The sequence below is a fragment of the Girardinichthys multiradiatus genome, chromosome 4, assembly GCF_021462225.1.
Source record: "Girardinichthys multiradiatus isolate DD_20200921_A chromosome 4, DD_fGirMul_XY1, whole genome shotgun sequence".
In the NCBI taxonomy this organism is placed as follows: domain Eukaryota; kingdom Metazoa; phylum Chordata; class Actinopteri; order Cyprinodontiformes; family Goodeidae; genus Girardinichthys; species Girardinichthys multiradiatus.
Window position 1 is genome coordinate 18,744,824 of NC_061797.1, and position 17,677 is coordinate 18,762,500.

At 38.7% G+C, this 17,677-nt stretch overlaps 1 protein-coding gene across 1 annotated transcript in view; it reads right to left on the reverse strand.

Moving 5' to 3' along the window:
* The window catches only part of nhsb (Nance-Horan syndrome b (congenital cataracts and dental anomalies)), a 60,833-nt gene extending 49,068 nt beyond the window's left edge, over positions 1-11,765 (reverse strand). Inside the window, exon 1 of the mRNA XM_047362493.1 lies at positions 10,866-11,765. Within this exon, the coding sequence (XP_047218449.1) occupies positions 10,866-11,145 (280 nt within the window). The 5' untranslated portion in view covers positions 11,146-11,765. The remainder of the gene's footprint in view (positions 1-10,865) is intronic.
* Between the last annotated feature and the right edge of the window lie 5,912 nt (positions 11,766-17,677).

Below are 17,677 nucleotides of genomic sequence, written 5' to 3' on the forward strand. Positions count from 1 at the left end.
CCTTCCCTGTCCCTCCTGAAGAGAAGCACCCCCAGAACATGATGCTGCCACCATCATATTTGACAATGGGGATGGTGTGTTCAGAGTGATGTGCTGTGTTAGTTCTCCGCCACACATAGTGTTTTGCATTTTGGCCAAAAAGTGTAATTTTGCTCTCGTCCGGCCAAAGCACCTTCTTCCCCATGGTTGCTGTGTCCCCAACATGGCTTCTGGCAAACTTCTAACAGGACTTCTTATGGTTTTCTTTTAATAATGGCTCTTTTCCTGCCACTCTTCCATGAAGACCACATTTGTGCAGTGCACAACTAGCAGTTGTCCTGTGGACAGATTCCCCCAACTCAGCTGTGGATCTCTGCAGTTCATAAAGAGTCACCATAGGCCTCTTGGCTGCATCTCTGATCAGTGCTCTCCTTGTTCAGCCTGTAAGTTTAGGTGGACGGCCTTGTCTTGGTAAGTTTACAGTTGTGCCATACTCTTTCCATTTCCAGATGACGGATTGAACAGAGCTCCGTGAGATGTTCAGAGCTTGGGAAATCATTTTATAGCCTAAGCCTGCTTTAAACTTCTTTACAACTTTATCCCTGACCTGTCTGATTTGTTCCTTGGACTTCATGATGTTGTTGGCTCCACAATATTCTCTAACCTCTGAGGCTGTCACAGAGCAGCTGTATTTGTACTGAGATTAGATTACACACAGGTGGACTATATCTAGTCATCAGGCAACTTCTGAAGGCAATTGGTTGCACTCAGAGTAAAAGGGGCTGAATACTTTTGCACACCACACTTTTCAGTTTTTTATTTGTAAAAGATTTTTTAAATCATGTATAATTTTTGTTCCACTTCACAGTTGTATTCCACTTTGTGTTGGTCTTTCACATAAAAGTCCAATAAAATATATTAATGTTTGTGGTTGTGATGTGACAATATGTGGAAAATTTCAAGCGGTATGAATACTTTTACAAGCCACTATATATGTAAATATTGTAATATGAGCATAAACAAATCTAAAAGATGAAGATATGAAAATATGAGATTTTATGCAACTTATAGCATTCATATCTCTCTGTGGCAAACTGTATGGGTTGAATTAAACTTTGCAGTCATTTACATTAAAAACTTTTTGGAGTCCTGGCTGCACAGACAACAAACCAACTTCAGTAAGCTTTGGTATCAACGATCCAGATCTTTAAAGAAGTTCCGTCTGCCCTGTTTTACTGCAGGCCGCAGTAACAACACAAACATGCGAACATAAATGAGATTTCTTAATGAGAAGATGAGAGAAACAAAGATTAGGTCTGCAGAGCTCAGATTGATGTGTTTTCGTGTGTATTTTCATGTGTGGGTGTGTTTATGTTTGTTTGATGGGAATGAAATTACATGACACCATTGAAGGGCTGATTTATAAGGGTGCAGGCCATATGCATGTGTTGTGTATGCAATGCAGTGGAATCACTTTACCCAAAATTGGCAAAGAGGTAATTGGAGCATAGGAACAAACAATGTGCAGTTATGATTTTACTCACTATGACATAAGTGACTCTGCAGACCTCAATACAGTACTTTATGTGTGTGTTTGAGTGTGAGTCTAGCAAAGCTGCAGCTGGTTTGTCCTGTACAAACAGTAATAACAAGCAAAGCTGTCGCAGCCTTTTCTTTTGCCTTGCTCACATGTTGTGCCCAGGTCTGTCTGCGACAACATGAGAGGACATGCTCTTACAAATGTGTACAAATTTATTCAGTTTTCTTTTTTTTAATACCAGTTGCCATTAGATTCCTTTTATTGGGAAAGTGTTGTGTATAATCAAACCTGAGCTGAAAACCACAAACCATGACAAACAATTTTCTGTATTTTTTATCTAAAATGCCATAAAAAATCCTTGTTCAAGAGGTGTTTTCATTCTGACATTATTTTATCTATATAGGTATGTGGTTAAGATATCCGCTAAATTATTTCTACTCATATACAACAATCCAAACTGTTGCAGGGTTCTAATTACATTAAATGTGCGCACTGATCTTTAGCAGAAAAGTATCTTCCCTTGTGTGTTCACATGCATGTAGAAAACATTTAATGAAAGGTCGCCTTGTGCCGATCAAAGCAACTTATCAAATGCACACAAATTCATAGTTTTTATTTAGTAACACTAACTGGCATGGCTGCTTTATTCTTGGGTATAGTTTATATGTGCCTCAAGGTGAAAAAAGCATTTAATTGAACAATTGAAGCAACATCTCAAGACAACAGTATCAGTAAGTTAAAGCTTGGCTACAGATGGGTCTTCCAAATTGATCATTACCTTATGGATTCCATCAAATTAGTTACAACAAAAAACTATCATCAAAGCCCTGACCTTAGTCCTAGAGGTGAAAAGTTATATATGAGCAGGACGGTTTACAATCCTGACTCAGTAACACCACATCTGTCAAAAGAGGAAGGGCTAAAACTCCTCCAAACTATAGTCAGAAGCATGTGGAAGGATCCCCAATATGTTTAAATTGCCATTCTACAAAATATTAAGGACATCTATGTAAACGTCTACATTTAAAAATTCAAAAACAATCTAAATTAATCTAAATATTTTTGGTACTCCTAGTGAACCTAAAAAGTATATATTCTTCATTTGACTTCAGCGCTGTACTGTATAACCTGAGTCTTTCTCATCCCTTTCGTTCTGGTATCAAAAATCTCCTCTCCTCTCTAGCTTGTGTCTGGGTGGAAATCAAAGTGCATTAAACATTAAATATGCTGTCAAGAAGCAGAAGTCTCTCTCCGCGCTGCTGATGATGGGGAAAGTAGGGCAGTGAGGGAAGAGGTGTAGATTAAGGGGAGAAAGCACAGGAGGAGGAGAAGAAGGTGCAGAATGGAGATTGAAATGAAGAGATGAAGAATAGAGTAGTACTGCAAACAGAGGAAGCTAAACTAAGATGTAAAAGCTCGTTATTTATCATTAGCACTGGATTGTGTTGTGTGTGAGAGTTAAAAACATGTACATTTGGTAGTTACTCAAAATAAACCTACAAACTAAATACGTTTGTAAGTTTTTGAATTTACAAGAATCAGATAAAAAAAATAAATACCCAATTACTTCCAGACCGTTGGGGACCACACTCTCATTCTGTCTATCTGCTAATTTTGACAAGAAATGTTTTATCTTCCTGAACTAATGCTATTTTTCATCTAAATGATAGCACGTAAAAATTCATGACTACAGAAAGAGACTGACTCAGCTGAAAGGTTAAAGTGGGCCTCCATCTCTGCCCTGTTACTATGCAGACTTGCAAGACAGAGCAGTCTGCTGCGCTGCCACTGGCCATCCTCTCACAGATCACATTCAAAGTCAAATTTGCTTAAATGGTGTACTGGGAAGAAACTAGTGTTGTCAGAGCAGTATTTGCTAAAGACCAATATGTCTACATCAAAAGTCCCCTTCCACCTTGTATGGTAGGGGTTGTGTGTATCCAGAGCCAGGAGAGTGTATGCAGTTGATTTTCACTGGTTTAGCCCCTGAATTCACATAATTACCTAGAACCTAAATTATGTAAAATTTCTGTATTCTGTCTGACTGCTGAACATGAAGAATCTAATGCATTATTTTAACCTGACTGCCAGTCTAAGCTTAAATTACCTGAAATTAATATGACAGTGTTGCAGTATTTGAGTATTTGAATTCATGCATGTAGGGTTGCCCATTGTGAGTTGCTGCTTAATTTGAGTCCTGCATGCAAAGAATGAGAAGTGTTGGTGCCGGTCCCTCCTCTAAACCTATACTGTATGAATACAGGGAAAAGCCATATATGCATTAGTTTAGAAGCGCTATAAAGGCCTTTTTCAGCTTCTGCAACTGGTTGTCAAGGCACTAACTAATACATCAGGGTATTTGTGTTATATATTATTTTCTTAAACACAAAACAGGAGAAATGTCCAAATGCAATCCTCAGGAAACACTGTCCAGCATGTTTCGACGTGTTCCTGTTCCAACACAGCTGAATCAATGGCTGTTCTGAAGATTCCTGATAATGGACCTTTCCTTTGATTCAGGTTTGATAAATCAGGGCAACATCTAAAACATGCAGGGCACCAGATATTGAGGAATAAAGTTGAACAGCCCTCACATACAGCTTATTTATTCAATAATAAATGAAATGCGAAAGAAACCTTATAAATAAACACAAATGAGCATTCTGTACAACATGCCGCTGTTTTGATAGAGCCATAAACAAAAAATGCTTATGGCCAAACACATCCTTGGTAAGGGTTTGGAGAAGTACGTGGTGCGGTTTCATTTTTATTATTAAACAGTTTCAGAATAGCAGAATCAACTCAAACTTTATCATAAAGGTTGAAATAAAAGCATGAACAAACAGTTTCTACAGAGAGGGTAGTTTTTATTTATTAGTTTATTCAAATTTCAAGTGGCAAAGTTTTACCTTGAAATCTATGCTCATATCCATCTTTTGTTTTTGCTATATTTTAAGTAGAAATCCCATTGAACATTTTTTAGAGCAGCAACAGATATTTCTCATACGTTAAAAAGACAATATCACTACATTTTGGAGTCATAAAACCTATAAATATTGATAGTATAAATCATATACAGGGGTTGGACAATGAAACTGAAACACCTGGTTTTAGACCACAATAATTTATTAGTATGGTGTAGGGCCTCCTTTTGCGGCCAATACAGCATCAATTCGTCTTGGGAATGACATATACAAGTCCTGCACAGTGGTCAGAGGGATTTTAAGCCATTCTTCTTGCAGGATAGTGGCCAGGTCACTACGTGATACTGGTGGAGGAAAACATTTCCTGACTCGCTCCTCCAAAACACCCCAAAGTGGCTCAATAATATTTAGATCTGGTGACTGTGCAGGCCATGGGAGATGTTCAACTTCACTTTCATGTTCATCAAACCAATCTTTCACCAGTCTTGCTGTGTGTATTGGTGCATTGTCATCCTGATACACGGCACCGCCTTCAGGATACAATGTTAGAACCATTCGATGCACGTGGTCCTCAAGAATGGTTCGGTAGTCCTTGGCAGTGACGCGCCCATCTAGCACAAGTATTGGGCCAAGGGAATGCCATGATATGGCAGCCCAAACCATCACTGATCCACCCCCATGCTTCACTCTGGGCATGCAACAGTCTGGGTGGTACGCTTCTTTGGGGCTTCTCCACACCGTAACTCTCCCGGATGTGGGGAAAACAGTAAAGGTGGACTCATCAGAGAACAATACATGTTTCACATTGTCCACAGCCCAAGATTTGCTCTCCTTGCATCATTGAAACTGATGTTTGGCATTGGCATGAGTGACCAAAGGTTTGGCTATAGCAGCCCGGCCGTGTATATTGACCCTGTGGAGCTCCCGACGGACAGTTCTGGTGGAAACAGGAGAGTTGAGGTGCACATTTAATTCTGCCGTGATTTGGGCAGCCGTGGTTTTATGTTTTTTGGATACAATCCGGGTTAGCACCTGAACATCCCTTTCAGACAGCTTCCTCTTGCGTCCACAGTTAATCCTGTTGGATGTGGTTCGTCCTTCTTGGTGGTATGCTGACATTACCCTGGATACCGTGGCTCTTGATACATCACAAAGACTTGCTGTCTTGGTCACAGATGCGCCAGCAAGACGTGCATCAACAATTTGTCCTCTTTTGAACTCTGGTATGTCACCCATAATGTTGTGTGCATTTCAATATTTTGACCAAAACTGTGCTCTTACCCTGCTAATTGAACCTTCACACTCTGCTCTTACTGGTGCAATGTTCAATCAATGAAGACTGGCTACCAGGCTGGTCCAATTTAGCCATGAAACCTCCCACACTAAAATGACAAGTGTTTCAGTTTCATTGTCTAACCCCTGTATATCAAAAGGGCGTAGCAGAAATTAAAGTGACCACCTGAATACTGCCAGAATTTTAGGGTTTCAAATTACAGTTTTTATCACTTTTGATCATTTGCCACTGTAGTGAATTACAGGCAGACTTGCCTTGTGACAAAGAGCTTTTCAGTGCCTCCACAGGGTACCAGAATGTTAGATATCCATTTTATTGCTCTCAGACAGCATTCCCAATCATCAAATTGCAATCATCACTTTTCTAAAACGTTCACCTATGTACTCAGCTGCCTTGTGCTCGAATATTTTTCTTTCCTGCTGTTTTACAGATTTCTAAGTCAAAAAGCTGGGAATAAATATAACTATTGTGAGCTATACAAGCCTGATAGTAAAAGCTGTGAAAATTATATGTGCCATGTAAGTACTAAGCTTTAGGTTTCCTACCTCTTAACTAACCCCAGGGGTGAAAGTGAGCCAGTACGGTCCGGTACTGCATACCACTAAAAGATTTTGCGCAGTACCGGGAAGAGGGAAGAATGGCTGTCTGCTATGAAGCCTTCATCCAGAACCAGTTACGGCTGCAAAAATTCACAAGCACAGAAAGATCAGACCCGCTACCAATAGGGAGTCTAAAACACGACTTAATCTGTTTATAAATATAACTGTTTTCCCCTCATTCCAAATAGTTTCTGAACTGTTCTGCTATGCTGGAGCCTCAATGCTCCTGCTTTGCTTCTCTCCCCTCGGAGCTCGAGGTTTTTGTGAACGGCCAGCCTTTAAAACGAGCACCGCTACGTTTAATGTCTGTCTGCTCGCTGCTAAATACCCCAGTTAAAAGCAAAGGGAGAGAAACTAGTTGTATTTCATGTTATTTTGCTGAATTACAACAACACAGTACAGCTCGAAAACACCGCTTATGACCAGAGATTTCACATACACTACACGAGAGTGCATGCGCGCTTACTTCCAAAACAGAGTGGTTGCCAAGGAGATTGGTGTGTTCGATTTAATGGACTGGGAAATTTTACACAGGTGGTGCATAGACATAAAAAAACACCATTAGGACAGGACAAACAATAAATCACTTACCATCTGAACATTCCCATGTTCATCTGACAGCCCTGAGTTTGAACTCAGCATCGTAAGCGTGTCTCTTGAAAGGTGCAATTTTGGGGTCGTTATACACACACAAGTGGTGTTGGACTAGGAGTAAGCACAGTACAGGTGTTTACCGCTATTACTTCGGTGACACCCCTGACTACGGTAGCCGTAATGCTGCAAGCGGTGCGGCTTTGTAGTTTACCAGTCGTACTGAAACATTTTGACAGAGCGCCGTGTACAACCAGTATGGATCAACCAATTAACCAATTGATCCATATATAAGGCGCTCCGGATTACAAGGCGCACTGTAATTTTTTTAGAAAATTAATGGTTTTTAAGTGCGCCTTATAGTGCGGAAAATACGGTATATAGATCTATATATATATGTCCCCAGTGCCTCCCCAGCCCCGCTCTAGCTCCGCCTCTAAGTACCGGCAAGAATTTAAAAGTACTTTCACCCCTGACTGACCCCAAAGGCCAACACAACTGATATACACATATGAGCAGTAAACATGTAACTTCTATAAGCGTTTGTGTCTCTCAGAACACAGCAAAAGGAATTACACAGAAATCAGCTTGTTAATCCGCCAATAAACCAATGTTAATATTGCTGACAGGCAACTACTAGTGCACACTGTTTAGATAATTGTCCCACACAACACATTTTTCCAAGAATGCGACCGACACAAACAGTTTGAGCACCATCTGAACACTGCCTGCTGCCTTGTGGGGGATTCATCCAAGTTAGCACCATATTGACTGCCTTGAGTCTTGATACTCCTCACAGTCAGGTGGAGAAACTCTGCTGTCACTGACACTAAATCTCACACTAAAATTGAGGTTTACATGGTTACGGATGCTACTTGACAGCATATGGGTATTACTCACACACAACTTATATGAACTCATGGCACTATTAAATAAAAACAAATAAAAGTTGTGTTAAACAGAGCACCTCAGCTCAAAAGCTCTGCTGTTTAAACCAACTCCAAACTACTTATCAATGAGGCATCGCATTGATACATTTACTATTTCAAATTATTAAAAACCTATAGTTGTCTTTGTTATTCCTTTGGTAAAATATTCTTCCCTGACAAAACCAAATAACTCTAACCAACAAAGGCAGTCCAAATGAAGGAAGTAATGATACAGCAGCAAGTTTCTATTTTGTCCCAATACTAAGTTTGATGTAATTCCAGAACAAAATGCTGCATTTTGAGTTATTACATAAATTCAGAACGTTGTTGTACACATACATATTAAATCATGTTTCTTAAGGTTTTATTTTTAGGTTATTCTGTTTCATATTTGACAACAGTCCACACAAAACACGTTTTAATTGGTTTATATTATTTTCTTCCCATTAATTTGCTTCAAAATATATTCAACTTTAGGTCAAGAATTAAATTTTTGTTAGTAAGAAATAAAGAAAGAAAGTAACCTATACTCTTGTAAAAGTGCATAGATCACATGATTAATATTTTAAAGAACAGATTTCTTTACTGGGGAGCTGTTTATATGTCTAATTTTTTTAACTGAACTTCTGGTCACTGTGGGAGTTATATTTCACTCAGAAAATGAGTGGATATTTGGTGAATCTCATTCTAACAATCTTAAAGAGAAGAATTATCAAGAAACATAAAACTCCTTGTTACAAAACCATATTCTAGGAAATGTATTGACTAACATGATATTAATTAGAGCTGCACAATATCGTTCAACTTTCGCAGTATCACTGTGCACAATTTGCACCTCGAGATGGACTGCTTGGACGGCAATAAATGGTAGCTAATTATTTAAGGACTCTGATTCAGGCTCTGTGTGCCTGTAATATATTAGGTTGCACTAGTCGTTTAATACAGCATAAAAAAAACCTCTTCTTAATTACAACTAAATTGTTTTATTGCTATAACACAGCAGACTTTCTGACTAATATCTCTGGTGTTTTAAAGTTACCAAGCGTTTGTAATATTGTAATTACAGAAAAATGTTGACAAAATGTGACTGATTGGGGATGCTAACTGTAATGGAAGGCTTTTTTCAAAAGAACATACACCAAGCCTGGAGTTTCTGTTTTTGGCTGCATCCCTATCTTGTACTAGGCCATTGATAGAGCTTTTATTGCATTAACTATGCACTCTTCCCCACAAATCTACTAGGCTAGTTCTGTGTTCATGTGTTTTTTGTTGTTTGTTTTGTTTCTGTGCCTTCCTTCTGTCTTGTCAACCCCCAGCTGGTCATGGTGGATGACCAATCATACTGAGCTGAGTTCTGCTGGAGTGGTTCCTCTCTCCTGTCACCACGTGCCTTCTCAGGATGAGGGATTGCTGCAAAAGTCAACAACTCAATACAATCAATAGGAACTTCATAGATGGCTTTATACCGTCAAATGACAAACCAAATTTAATTGTACTGTTTCATAATTAGGTTTGAATTGGATTGTATGCAACTGGATCTAAAACTAATTATACGACTGGATTATTTTAGAATGAACTGGATTAATTTGAAATGACTTTTAAATTAGAGTCGTCTGTCTTCAAGGTTGCCTTTTAATAAAGTTTGTTACTGTGAGAAATAGTACAGAAATGAAAGATTTTTTTTTAAAATGGGGCAGTACAAAGCAGCTGCTGAGTGATAATTGTTTCATATGGCTTGACCACATGGACAATTAAATAAAATGTACTTCATAAATCAATATTAAAGGACTTTCTAAAATCAACAAGTGTTGTAGACAGATTTCTTAGTTAAGCTTTGCTTTTAAGATTGAATTTTAATTTGTTTTGAGAGATCTTTGAAGTGTTGCTGTAACGGGATTTTTCAAAAAGTCGAGCAATTTATTTGGAAGTGAGTCTAAAGCAAAGTCTAAACAGAGCAAACAGTGATGAAGACATGGCATCTTCACTGCCACATATGCTCCTGTGTGTGACGGTTTTACATCTATTGAGGGCTGCTCAGAAACATGCGGTCGCTTTAGGCCCAAAATGTTCAGTCTTGTCCCAGATTATGATGTGCTACAGCAGAAAGGAGACATGCTGCGCAGGATTGGACGCCGATCGTCTAAACTCTATAGAGAAAGGCTGGAGGGACTGCAGAGAACATAAATAATATGTAGCTGGCGTGCAGAACGCGCTGTTACAATGCATTGCAATGAGTCTCTCACCGCTGCCAATCCCGCTTTTTGGTCGGTCCACAGCAGCAAATGTCTACTGCTATTAGGCTATTGAGGAGATCTGGTAATAATCAGTTTATATTTACCCAGCAACATGGACACTGGGGTTTGTTACCGATGCGGTGTTGGTGCCGCTGCTTGTGGAAAGGGTGGGTTTGGCGCACGGGGAGACGCCTGAGAAAATATCTTTTTTCGCTCACCCTCAATCACATACACAGAGAAACATGCCAAAAAAAAACAACAAAAAAAAAACTTGTTTTGATCTTTTTAAAAGGCAACTAATGCACGACAGAGACAGGGTCTTCGTGTAGCGGAGAGCGACGTCAGAACACGCTTCAGGTGTGCGCTACCCGCTGTGAGGGTGAGCCAATGCAGCGGCAACACACGCCCCTCCGCTCCTTTCGCTCTGCCAGCCTCAGAGAGCGCGCGCACACACACAAACACACACGACTCTGAACCGCCAAATAAACGAGCAGTCAACCCATCCTGCGCTGAGAAGATGCTTGTCGATGTTACTTTATGGTGGGATGTGAACAGCAGCCGTGTGCCACATTTCAATTTTGGGGGGAGCGAGTGGGAGGGGAGGGGGGTTGCCGCGTATGCGTGCGTGCAGCTGGGTAAAAATTGTTTAGAGGTGGGCGACCTTCGCAGCATGAAGGGACACGTAATGTTAATGAATAAAATAATAACATAAAGAAGATTTTTCTTCTTTTTTTGTTTTGGATGGACGCAGCTGCAGACTTGGTGGTCTACTTACGCACTGCCTCCTTTTTGGGGTCCAGGGCACTGGCAGTCTGCTGGATCTGGCCTATTTTGCTCTGGAGGACCCAGACACGCTGGCTGGTGCTCATGATGTCGTTTTCCAGCTCCTGGAATAAGGAGCAGGCGTGCCGCGCCAGGTCGGACAGCTGTCGCAGGGTCCGGGAGAGGACCACATTGCTGATGGCACACAGGTCCTCGAACAGCAGACCTTCATCGATGGGGATCTGGTGTCTGCACAGAAGCTGCGGCTCCACAATCCTTTTGGCGAATGGCATTTTGTTCGCCAAAAATAGCAGAGACTGCAAGCCAAGTGTAAATCCCCACTGCGTACAAGAAAAAGGTAAAAACTGGGTAAAGACAACATCCAAATGTATAAAATCCACGAGAAGCCCAATGAGGTTCAGGCCGACGGCGCGTTATCCCCGGGCGTCAATCCAAAGTTCCCAGATTCTCCTTGAGATCCTCCATCCTGCTGCTCGTTGGTGGGGATCACTCACACTCCCGCTCACACACATGCACACACATCCACACACATGCAGGACACAGCACAGCCCAGGTCAGTGGTGTGAGGATGCGTGTTGAGTCTGTGATCATGGGTTGCCTCCGTGCAGAGTCAATTCGGCCCGAGCGCAAAGGAGGAGACGGTGAGGCATTTCAAAACAAGACTCACGGTCAAATGGAGGAAACCAAAAATGTGCCGGCTAAAAATGTAAACGCCGTACAATGTAAAACAGTCGCATCAGTAGGATTTCTTACGTAATTATATAATGCTAAACAATAATTATATTTTGGTCCTTCAGTGAACCCCTAACCTTTATTTTTTAAGCGTTTTTCCTCCTTTCCGACGGCATTCAGGTTGTTTTTCAGGTTATTGACGCAGCTTGTATCCAGTGGTCTGAACCGTGTTCAGACTGTGAAGATGAGAGAGCTGACTGAGGTAAAACACGGAGATGTGGATGTCTGTGGACAAGGAATGTTCACAAAGTTTAATCCCATAAGCACACAATGATGGAGATGGCCTTAATTACCTCTGATCAGGGAGATTACGTGCTAGTGTGGATAGACTGTTTTATAATAAAAACAACTGAAGATGTTAGAAAAATGCTCAGTAAGAGATAAATTGATTCTCAAGAGTAACTCTTAGTCTTAGATGTTTTTATGACGTTAAGAAATTAGACTGAATATCAAGCATTTGTATCAAGCAACGCAGGACTATACACTCACTGGCCCCTTTATTAGGTACAACTGTTCAATTGATATTATTTTTAACATTTTAGCCAATCGCATGACAGCAACTCAGTGCATCTAGACATGATGAAGAGCATTTACTGAAGTTCAAACCATGCACGGTTGATCTAGTAGGATTTTCAGACGCAGCTATCTGCAGAGTCTGCAGGTCTGCAGAGAGTGTTCTGAATAGAGTAAGTACCCAGTGAACAAAAGCTCTCAAATATCTTGTTGAAATCAGAATTTAGGTGATAATGGATAGAGATGAGAGTAAGGGAGCAGAAGATCAAATAACCCCTTGTCAAAACCCAAGGTATGAATAACGGCATCTCTGAAGGCACAACACACCCAAACTTGAAGCAAATGAGCTACAGCAGCAGAAGACTACACCAGGAGATCCTCGAGTCAAGAACAAAAAGCTGAGGCTATAATTCCCACATGCTCGCTGACACTGGACAAGAACAGATGAGAAAAACTTTGTCTGGTTTGATTTTAGCTGCCATGTTCAGATGGTAGGTCAGATGTTTCTTTTATAAATAACAATAAAGTAGGAATCCATGCTCTCAGAATGATGGTGGTCATAATATTATGGTGTGGGGGACATTTTCTGGGGACACTTTGGGTTCCTTGGTACCAATTGAGGATTGTTTAAATGCTGCAACCTACCTGAGTATTTATTGTTGCTGACCATGTCAATCCTTTTTATGACCAGACTACCCATCTTCTAATAGCTTCTTCCAGCAGGATAATGCACCATCTCACAAAGCTCAGATCATCTCATAATGGTTTCTAAAACATGACAATGAGTTCACTGTACTCCACTTGCCTCCACAGTCACCTGATCTCAATCCAATAGAACAGCATTAAGATATGACGCGGCTGACCAGTTTACATCAACTGCCTTCAAGGTGTTATGCAGGCATTAATGCTTCTCTTAGAAAAAAAGGTTTTTGTCTTGGAACCCTACTCAGGGATCGCACACTCCAGTCTTTGATGGCTGCTGGCCTGCAACTTGTAGATGTATTTCTGCTTCAGTGCTTCTGAAGCAAATAATTAGGTAATTAGAAGGACTTTGTTAGACTTGACTGTCTAACAAAAAGTGTCAGACTCGTCGGCTTCCCTGAACAGTTTCTATCTTCTGTTTTTTTTTTATTTATCATTTTGTAGATACATCCACTTTTTGTAATGTCACTATTGTCCCACATTTTCTTCAATTATTAACGAGTGTCTTCACCCTGCCATCGTATTTAAATAAGGCTGGGGAAGCCATTGTGCAATGAGATCATTTTGATTCTTTTGTTAAATGTCTGCAAATTATGACTTTAACTAAATGATGCACATGTGGAAAAAAGAGGAAAAACCCCAACTAGGGCAGCTGAACTTTATTTTAGGTCCTCAGATTCACTGGTACTAATGTCAGGTGTAAACTAAAGAAAACTGAATAATGATTCCAAGTATTAGTTTAAGGTTGTGCACATTTATAAAGCTAGCTTATTGCAACAATTTAATATTTTTATTTTTCCTTCGAAAAAATATGTTTGCTTTTCTGATGAAATGTAACATGTGGAAAAAGCTTGGAAATTATTCATCATGGTCCTATTTGTTTTACAGCAAAAAAATTGGCATTTTAACAGTGATGCTACACATTTTAGAGCCACCCTACATACTCAGTTTATTTAAAGTGGACCCAAACTGCCAAAGTCGAGTCAAGTAAAAATCTCTAAAGAAGCAAAAGTACAAAATTACAAGAAGGGAGACAACAAAGATAAAAGATTAAGAACAACAGAATTGAAGGAAATAAATACTATTAGGGTGATGAGTGAAAAAGAAAAAGGTGGGATTGATTTACTGGTTGGAATTAGCTGAGAGGGACACTAAGACACTGGAGCAACTGAGAAAAGCTAATGGAAGAAATATCTGAAAAGAGAAAAACAGACATCGGGTGAAATAACTCTGCCAGGATAACATTAACCATGCAGATAACGGTAATCATAAAAACACAGCAAAGTCAGATAAAACACAATTCAAGGGCCACGAACTCAGAATAAATACAGAATTTTGAAAAATTCCAATATATCAAAGTGCTTTGACGCAAACAACCTTAAACATAAAAACACAACTTACTAAATATGCTAATTAGAAGAAGAAAAAAAAACAGTGCAGTGTGCAATCAGGAAATAGTGAAGAAATATAGTTAAAAATGCAATGATTTTTTTTCTTTTTATATAATAAGTCATCTGATGAATAAGTGATAAAGGTTTAAAATAAAAAAGAAAGTAGAGCTGAAGCTGACTAATGTCACTGAAAATAAATTTGTAAGAAAAGCTTAAGAACATGTTACTCTTTTTGAGCAATGTCTCATCTACAGTATTTAATGCAATGCTCTTAAGCTATTGCTTAAGAGCAACATAATACAACATAATTCTGAAGTAACACAATCGAAAGTGTGTCATTTTGTCCGATTAGCTGCTAATGTTTTAAATAGCAAACTTGCCAGAAACGTTCACATGGAGCTTGCTGTCGCAAAGAGAAGTTCACTGAACAGAGTTTTTTTCTGCTGAATGGGGTTTTCCAGGATACTAAGCCTGGTCATTGTCTGATTCATTTGCACTGATTAGACTATAGCCTCTGGGCTCAGGCTGTACATAGACATTTCTGCAGTGAACTTGCAGTTGCAGCACATTTGAGACACTGCACACTGACAGGATTTGGTCATCGGCCCAACTCTGCTGTGCCTAAAAGGCAAATGTTGGGGTACAGATCATTCAGATGTATCCCAAAAATGCTCAGTAGCCTACCTGGAGGAGTTCTCACGACCCCCACATTACTTCAGCAATTCAGAAAACATTCATCGTAATTGCATGGCATGGTGGTTAGCTAAGTTAATAAAGATGTTTAATCGATTAACATTAGCAGACTTTTTCCTTAGATTGCTGCGTGTTCCCCAGGCGTCAGATCTTCACGAAGAGATGTTTTTGAACTATCCTAATAATCTTCGACTTCTGAGAACAAGTCGAGTCGCCAGTACACAAACATGCAAAGTGATAAAACTTTTTCTTATTCGTCTTGTAGCTGGAGATGAGTTTTCATTAATTGTCAAACACACCTAGAGACATGAATGTGTAGAATCAATGAATGTCTCAAACAACCATTAGTCTTCAACCCTAACAAACTGTTATAGTTGAAGATGGTGTTTTTCCTCATATAATGTGAATAAAAGTGGAATGACAAAAGTTACAGAGCACTGTTACACTTAGAATAATTATTTTCTTTAGTGTCTTTCTAAATGTGGTAATATGTATCTAACTAACCAAGCATGTTGCACAAAAAATCACGTGTAGAAGATTAGAGAACAATTGGCTTATTGTACAGCAAAGTGACATCAAAACCGTGCACACCATAATACAATAAATAAATAGGCAAATTAAATAATTAGATAAAAAACATTAACAACTTTGCAATGAGAAAAATATATTCTAATTTATACAAGTTGAACTAAATTGTGCTATATTAATAGATGGGGAGAACAAGTATTAGATACATTGCCGATTTTGCAGGTTTTCCCACTTGCAAAGCATGTAGAAGTCTTTAATTTTTATCATAGGTAGTCTTCAACTGTGAGTGACAGAATCTAAAGCAAAAATCCAGAAAATCACATTGTGTGATTTTAAGCAATTAATTAGCATTTTATTGCATGACAAAATATTTGATCAACTAACAACCAGTTAGAATCCCGGCTCTCACAGGCCTGTTGGTTCTTCTTTAAGAAGCCCTCCTGTTCTCCATTCATTACCTGTATTAACTGCACCTGTTTGAACTCGTTATCTGTATAAAAGATGCCTGTCCACACACTCAATCAAACAAACTCCAACCTCTCCACAACGGCCTAGACCAGAGAGCTGTGGAAGGACATCAGGGATAAAATAGTAGACCTGCACAAGGCTGGGATGGGCTACAGGAAAACAGCCAAACAGCTTGGTGAGAAGACAGCAACTGTTGGTGCAATTATAAGAAAATGGAAGTCGGCAGTGTATCAAAAACTTGTTCTCCCCACTGTAAATAACAAAAAACACCCAGAATAGGTAAAACATGCAAACAGACTTTTCCAGTGGTAACGTAAATAAATATTGGACTAAAAACCCCTATGCTGATTAATATATTTATTGTTGTTCTATCTGAACCACAGTTGATGACAAAGTGATTGCAGTATTTTCAAACAAGCGTTTTTGCATTTTGCCAGAATCATAATTTTAAACTGTAATACACACAATACTATTACTACTACTACTACAACTACTACTATTACTGCTACTAAAAATAATGATAATAATCTACAACTTACATTTTTATTATATTATTCTCTAAGACAACCTTTTCGTTTTAATATTCCTTTGTACTGCAGAAAATAATATTTAAGCCATGTTCAGTATGTTGAAAGAACTTCCCTCTTTTAAACTATATTAATCTAAATTAATTTTAGTTGTAGTAGCTGAGTTGCTTTAAAGGTTCATCATTAATTTGAATGGAGTTTATTTACTTGTAATCCCGAGCCCTGTCCACAGGAGGGCACTGTTGGATGCAGCTGATGTCTCCTACGTTTTCCATGAAGACGCTGTTCTGGTCTTTCTTATCGGAAATAGTTTATTTTACTGTTTGTGTATAGATTTCTTTTCTAACAGCAGAAGTAAAATTCTCACAATTAGTGCCATTCAAAGGGAAGACAGAGTAGACTGATGTTATATTGCTGTTATAGATGAATATTGGTCATTTTTCTGCTTATTTCACTGTTTAAGGAATGTTTTGTAGCAGAGAAATTGAAGGAGGATTAGAAAAAAGCTGGCTCATTCTAAACATGTTTGGATTACACTTTGACCTCATTACTGATTTATTACCAGTATTTAGAACCTAACAGTTCATGATTGTGTTTCATCCTCGCCAGCACCAGATAAGGTTTGTAAATCATCTTAGGTAATTGATTTGATGATATCTTGAATTTTTTTTTCCCCAAATCGCTCAGCACATGTACAATGAGTGATTATCTTATTTCTTTTATTTAATATACTAATATTATTCATTGTCTTTTAATTAATACAAGAATCAATTCTAAATCTAATGAAGACAAAATGTTTCAAATTCAGTAAATTAAAAATAAAAGACAATCCAAAAACCTGAGATATACATTATAAAATATTTAAATACCTAACCTGGAAACAAATTTCCTAATCTAAATGTCAGTCATTTGATTTTAAAAGGCATTTTATATTACTCTTATTTTTCCTTATTCTGACTGAATTTAAGATGGATTTCTCTATTTCAAAATCTTACATGAAACATATTTAAACTTGCCTTATTTTGGTATTCTTTATTATTTTGTTTATTCTCCTTTCCATTTCAAAGCAGCATGACTGTTTTTTGTACCAAGACATTTTGATTCATCATATGCTGACAGGTTGAAAAGCTTAGGCATGACACTTTTTAATTACATGCTAAATCAGCAAAGTCCTCCAGAAAGAGATATGTGTTTATTTAGGAGCTGATAATGAATCGAATTATGACACAGACTCCTTGTTATGCGTGAAC